This window comes from Entamoeba dispar, genomic scaffold (genome assembly GCF_000209125.1).
Source record: "Entamoeba dispar SAW760 scf_1105229461987 genomic scaffold, whole genome shotgun sequence".
NCBI lineage: Eukaryota > Evosea > Mastigamoebida > Endamoebidae > Entamoeba > Entamoeba dispar.
In genome coordinates this window covers 48,520-55,338 of record NW_001854967.1, presented here as the reverse complement: position 1 = coordinate 55,338, position 6,819 = coordinate 48,520, and the positions used below count along the sequence as shown (strand labels likewise).

The window sequence follows — 6,819 nt, the reverse complement described above, 5'->3', positions numbered from 1 at the left end:
AGAGTTTTAATAAAATAATATAAACAATTTTATATCTTTGAAAATTTTTTTCCTTATTTTTTATTTTTGAATGATATTAATTCATAAAGTATTATTTTAAACAAATTAAATGAATAAAAAGTAGATATTTAAGTGTTAATAGATTTATTTTCTATTTTCTCTTGCTTAGTGGAGATTATCAACCCCATCCCTTTGCTTTAAGATTGCTTAACATAGGTTATTCTTAGCTTTTTGTTATGAAAAATGAGAAATTCATTTCTTATTTATTTAATATACAATAAAGTATTTCAGATATTTCTGAATTAAGTATTCATCATTTAAGTTACTATTTGATTTTGGTGAGTATTAAAACCCTCTTCTTTACTTTCATACTTTAAGAAAGATATATCATTATCACTTACTTATGAATAATTTTCATTTTACCATCAACCATAACAACAAATACCTATATTCTAACAAATAATCAATACACCTTTATAAATACATACTCTTTTATTAAAAATGATATCAATCACCATAAATAATAATACTGATATTCTTGCAATATTGAGTAAGATATTTTCTAACAAACAATAATACCATAGTTAGATAATAACTGGTGATTCAAAGCATGGAAATATTTTATGGTTGTGCGTAGTGTTTCTGACTTGCAACCTTCAAATTTAAATATTATTAAATATTAATGTTAAAAAAAAAGAATAAAAAAATGTTCAAAGTTATTGAGTTGATTGTTCTTCTTGAGTAACAGATTGTGGGGCATCGAATTTTTCAAGAATAGAATTAATTTTATTTGTAATTTGTTCATCACGTAATGGATTTATTCTTTTTAATAATTCCATTAATGGTTTACTCTTTTCAGCTAATTCTATTGCATAATTAAAATCATTAATTTCGGCTAATAATTTGACACGATCTTCAATTGACTCAAGTTTATTCAAAAAGATATCTCTTTCAGTTTTCAATTTCATATCATGAGCAACTTTTACAAAACAACTCCATGGTAAAAGAGTTTTCTTTAAATCAATATATTTGCTTAATCGTTCTCTTGCTTCTGGATTACCTTCTGACATTTCACTAATAACTGTTAATTCTGCACGTAAAATCATTTTATCAGAACATCCAGTTTCTTTTTTAATTAATTCTATATCTTGTGGATTATAATTAATGTTTTGAAGAATATCACATAACATTGTAAATACTGATTTCATTAATTTGGGTTTTCTAGCCTCTCTTCTACCATTTGCATTTTTTTGTTGTTCTTGTACTTTAGATTCAAAATCTGCTGACTTTAATTTTTCAGCAATAACAGCATTTTGTTGAGCTGTTTGAATGACAATATCATTTCCTCTTTGATTATTATAATAATAAAACCATTCACCATCAGTTTTATCAATAGAATATTTTAATGGTAAATTAGTATTTTCAAAATTTCTGAAAAAGAAGTTTTCTAATGAAAGAATATTTGTTCTACAAAACATTTCACTCATTGGATTTTTCATAGCAAATAATTCCCATGATGTAAGATATCTCCACAATAAACGAGAACCATCTAATTGAGTCATTTCATCTAATCTTTCACGAAATTCTTCTGGAAAACGTTCTCTTAATGTTCCGTTAGTTAATTGAACATCACTAAATGATTTATTAATGAAACCACTAATAGTAGCAAGTTCTTCTTTCTTTTCTGAAACAACACAAGCTTTATTTTCAAAGTTTTTCTTGAAAAAATAAAAAATTGTTCTTTGATCATAAAAGAATACAGACTCTAAGAAAATTGCACTAATAATTGGACCATTTGAATATCGTTCATCATGTAATAATGATTTAACAATAAAAGAACGACAAACATTATTAATATTAGATAAAAATAGTAATACATCAACACTTGGTGAACGAACTGCTTCAGAAAGTACTTTGATTAAATAATCATTACTCAATAATTGCATACGTTGTTTAATTAATTCTAAATCTGTTTGACATCCTTCTTCTAAATTATCTGTAAATCCAACAAATTGAATTTTTCTTGAACACCATCTAGCCAAAACTGGATATTTACTTAATTTTAATTCTTCACACCACTTAATACATAATGAAAATTCATCCATAGAAATTAATAGAGATTGTATTGGATGATGATGCACTTCAGTACAAAAAAGAACTTCATGATTAGTATGTCTTCCAAATTTATTTTTTCCACGTTCAGTTCTTGCTAAAATTAAATACTGATAATAAGCCATTAATATACCATGTGAACTAAATGTTTTTAATGTACGACAAGCATGACAAGCAGCTAAATATACATTTTGTTTCTCTTTGAGAATATTTTTATCTGAAATAAATGGAAGAAAATAAGAAATACATTTTAATAATTTATCTTGAAGTGGATCTAATGGAGATAACATTACTGCAGATGATGCTAAAATATCAATTCCTGAATAAAGTAATTTTGTTTGGATAGATTGACGTTTTTCATTATCTAATGAAATGTCTTGATATAATATAGGAAGAATAAGTGCAGTTAATTCATGTTCATATACTTTTAACATTTCAAAAGCACAATATTTAATATGAATATCCATATTTGGGTTTGACTGATTAATTTCTTTTTCAATGTCTTTTAAAGGACAACCTGCTAAAAGGTCTTGCATCTGTTCAAGAATAATTGAAAATACTTTTATATAAAATTTATTATTTTTAGAGTAAATAATTCTGAGAGTTGACTTATCTTCACCAACAAAATATACTTCATCATATCGTTTAAATAAATGAGTTGATTCTTGTGTTTTTAAAAAGTATTTTGTTACATCAAATGCATTTGGTGATTTTTGAAAGAAAAAACTATCTAATCCAATAAAATAGAATAAACCATGTGCAAATAATTCATCTCTATTGTACGTTGTTTTATTTCCAATAATACTTAATTTAAGTTCTCTAGGGAAATATATAAAAGAATGAAATTTAAGTATTTTATCATCAGTTTTATCACTTTGACATAAAATAACCATTGTACCATTAGCATTAACAAAACAAGATTCAGTTTTATTAAAATCATTATATATTTTACTATTTCGATACATTTTAACATTATTACATGCCCCATCTTTCATATTAATATGAGTCACTTTTTCTCCATAAAAACTAAGACATTTAACTGAATCATCAGCTACATTATACCACATACAAACACAATCAGCAACACAACCAACTTCTTTTCTTTTAATTTTAATATCACTTTTATTAAAAGAAATATCCATACACACAATTTTATTTGTTGATAAAAACATTGAACATCCATAATCATAAAACATTATAGTCTTAATATCAGCTTCTTTTGTATCTATAATATCTTTTTCTAAACACTCTCCATCTAAGTTATATAAATAAAATTTTAATCCATAAGTTATAATCATTACATGATAATTTAATGTCCATCCAAGTTCTTTAATAGTATCTCCTGGATCAATTTCATTTACACGAAATTCTTTTAACCATTGACCATTCCCTCTAAATACTTTAACCAATGGAATATTAACATCTGTAACTAATGCCCGTGGTTTTTTTATTCCTAAAATTGGTCCTCCTCCATGTGAAGCAATTATACGAATATCTTTTTCTTTTAACATATCAACTTTATCAACATCATTTTCATACATCAAAAGTTCTTGAAGAAAGTTATTTTCAACCGTTTCAACCATTTTGATATATTTTTTCCAATTTTTCTAGATTCTTTTTTTTTTTTAAGTTCTTTTCCTTTTTATTTATTGAATAAAAATATAATTTGTTTTTTAAACCAATTTTTGAATTAAACCATCTGCATACCCAACATACATTGCACTAAAATCATCTGCTATAGTAAAGCACGTAATTTCACTATTATGAACACTACACGTTTTTAACAGTTTTGGTGTGTGTTCATGGGTATTACAATTACTATTACCAAGACATAACGTTTCATCTAATCTCCATACTTTTATAGATCCATCTTTATGAGAAGTAATAAATACATGATAAGGAATCCATTCTGGAATACGAGCAAAGTATGCGTCTGTAGGAATTTGGTTTAGTTCAGCTCGTTGAATTAATTCACCATTTATTGTCCAATGTTTAAAATCTGTATCACTGACGGTAACAATTTCTCCTGTTTCATTTTGTATTTTAATGAGTGTGATACAAGTGTGATGATCAAATGAACGAATAATTTTAAATGAATGTAAATCCCAAATATTAATACATCCCATTTCATCTCCACTTACAATTATTGAATACTCTTTACTAATACAAAGTGCTGTAACAGCAACTTTGTGTCCCCTAATTCTTCCTATTTGTTTTAATGAAACGCTGCAATCAAAAACACAAATCATTCCAGTTTGTCCTCCAGTAATAACAATATTATCACATACACTACAAATAATTTTTCCAGGTGGATGAATATTTTCAATAACACCGAGAACTTTTCCATTTTGGTAAATACTAAGTGTTCCTTCTTCATTCCAATTTAAAATTTTGTTTCCTTTTTCAATAGGTATTCCACTTGCTAATCCATTAAAGTTTTGAACAGAAATAGAAATAGCTTTAATTGGATAAGAATAATTTTTAATCATTAAAACATTCCAACTATCAGAAAGTAAGATTCCATATGTGAATTGAGTTTTTGATGTATTTCTTTTTGGATGGGGTTGTTTGAAAAGTTGAATTGGAGTTTGTCCAAAATTAATAATCATATCTTCATAAGCTGCTTTTAACTTAGGATCATCAACATTTTTCATATCAATACCTCCTTCATATGATGATGGGTGAAATAGATTTAGTGCTTTAATTGCTGGTTCTCCAGTTTGTTTAAATCCAAAAATAAGATCAATCCATTCATTAAGGTGTTGACTGACAATAGGTGATTCTAATGCCATCATATTTGTTCTAACAAATTTTCTATATGATCCTTTTGCCCATGGAGGAAGTATAACATTATCCACTTGAATAGTTCCTTCATTTCTTTTCTTTAAATCAAAATGATCAAAGTTTTTCAAAAATTCAGGGAAATAAAAGAATTCTGGTATGAGTTCCATTACTTGTTTTACTGTTGGTCCAGTTAATAATTTCCAAAGGTCTTCTAAACTATTAAATAATCTATCTGCCCTATCAAATTTACCTCCTTGTAATTCAATTCCGAAATGAGAAAACGGCTCACATCTAATAAGATAATATAATGTTACTCCCACACTAGTATAATGACTTCCATAATGAAATGCCATTTCTGGATTATCTTTAACTGCTTCATATCGTTCTAAAGTATTTTCTGCACGTTCTGGTGTTAGTGCACCAATTGGTTTAGATAAATCTCTATAAATATGGGGATTCTTTAGATCAAGTTCTTGACTAGAATAATCAGAAATAACCCATGGCATTACAGGATATTGAGTAACGTCATTAAACGTTCTTCCTGCTTTTGTATTTAAATACATCAAATAATGGAAATTTGATATTTTACCATCAACCCATTTTTGAGTCATTGGATCAACTTGATTAAATATCTTTAATGGAACCAAACGTTTCTTTTCTTCATGAATTCCAGATGTCATGTCTACTTCTTTTTGTCTAAATGGAGAAAGTGCTTTTATAACTGCTTCATAACCTTCTTCAAATACAATGAGTTTATTTCTACCAGTTGATGTAAATATTTCAACTGCAATATTTCGTAACATAAATCTTCTGGATGCAATGTTTTGAATATCCTCACTTGGTATTCGTTCAGTTTTTACAATTCCTTTAGCAACTAAGACTTCTCTTCTAAGCTCCAACCCTTGTACAATATAAATTGATTGTAAACATACAACAAATATTCCTGGTAATTTATTCATTCCAACAACTAAGTTACAATTGAATTTTGATTTTATTTCATCCCCTTTTTCTACAAAATTTAAATTACTATTTGAAGTTTCAACTGTTGTTTTCATCATATTATATAAATCATCTTCATATGTTGCTGTTGAAGCTCTTCTCTTTCTCATTGGGTCTTTGAAATCTGGCATTGGACTACCAGGAGTTCTTGAAAATGTCTCTGCTACTTCTATATCATCCATAACAGTTAGGTATTCTGGTAATTCATAACTTCTTTCTTGATGTCTTTCTTTAAGTTGAACATCAATATATCCGTTATGTTCTTCTGTTTTATATCTTTCGAAAAAGTCAGTATCATGAATTAATCTTTTTCTCATTCTACATGGACCTTCAACATTATCCAATGTCCATTTTCCTTCTTCTTTTTTATGCCATATTCCATTCTCTAAAAACAAACACTCTGCAAATGCTTCCCAAACACCTTGACTTTGTGCATGAAGGGCTCTAAAATGTTCTTTTCGTTGTTCTGCAGCATCTTTAAGTAATACTGATACCCTTGCTCTAACTTGTCTATTCTTTTGTTGAATCTTTCTAATACTCTCAATTCTTTGAGCCTCTGATTGTTCATTTAAAATAATTCTATCTTTTCTTCTTTGTTCTATCGGACCTTTAATCAATGACAATTTTCCTGATTCATCAGTTATCCATTGAGTAGATTGTTTTAATAAACACTCATTATCTGCTTTTAACATTTCATCTTTATTTTGAACTAACCATTCACATATTTGTTTTGATGTCATTTGATGAGAAGAATTTAGCCATTCAAGTATTTTGATTTTTGTTTGGAAAATTCTTGAAATTAACAATCCCCTTTTATTTGAAATCACACTCAAAAGTGTGCTTAACATTTGTTGAATCATTCCATTTGTTTGATAAATATTTCTAATTGTTGAATGAAGTAACATATAAATGAATTGTTCATTA

General features: G+C 27.1%; 2 protein-coding genes across 2 annotated transcripts, besides 7 other annotated features; both read right to left on the bottom strand.

The window, feature by feature from the left end:
• Nucleotides 1–4: 4 nt before the first annotated feature.
• Nucleotides 5–111: a sequence feature (AT_rich).
• Nucleotides 112–113: 2 nt separating this feature from the next.
• Nucleotides 114–362: a repeat region.
• Nucleotides 353–664: a repeat region.
• Nucleotides 665–708: a sequence feature (AT_rich).
• An 8-nt stretch (nt 709–716) lies between these two features.
• On the bottom strand, nt 717–3,695 carry EDI_160140 (uncharacterized protein; the record flags this gene model as incomplete). The annotated part of the gene is made up of 1 exon (XM_001739132.1): nt 717–3,695. The coding sequence occupies one exon, from the start codon at nt 3,693–3,695 to the stop codon at nt 717–719; it is 2,979 nt and encodes a 992-aa protein (XP_001739184.1).
• Nucleotides 2,658–2,697: a sequence feature (AT_rich).
• Nucleotides 3,373–3,393: a sequence feature (AT_rich).
• A 56-nt stretch (nt 3,696–3,751) lies between the features above and the next one.
• Nucleotides 3,752–3,790: a sequence feature (AT_rich).
• EDI_160130 (uncharacterized protein) lies at nt 3,786–6,800 on the bottom strand (the record flags this gene model as incomplete). The annotated part of the gene is made up of 1 exon (XM_001739131.1): nt 3,786–6,800. The coding sequence occupies one exon, from the start codon at nt 6,798–6,800 to the stop codon at nt 3,786–3,788; it is 3,015 nt and encodes a 1,004-aa protein (XP_001739183.1).
• Between the last annotated feature and the right edge of the window lie 19 nt (nt 6,801–6,819).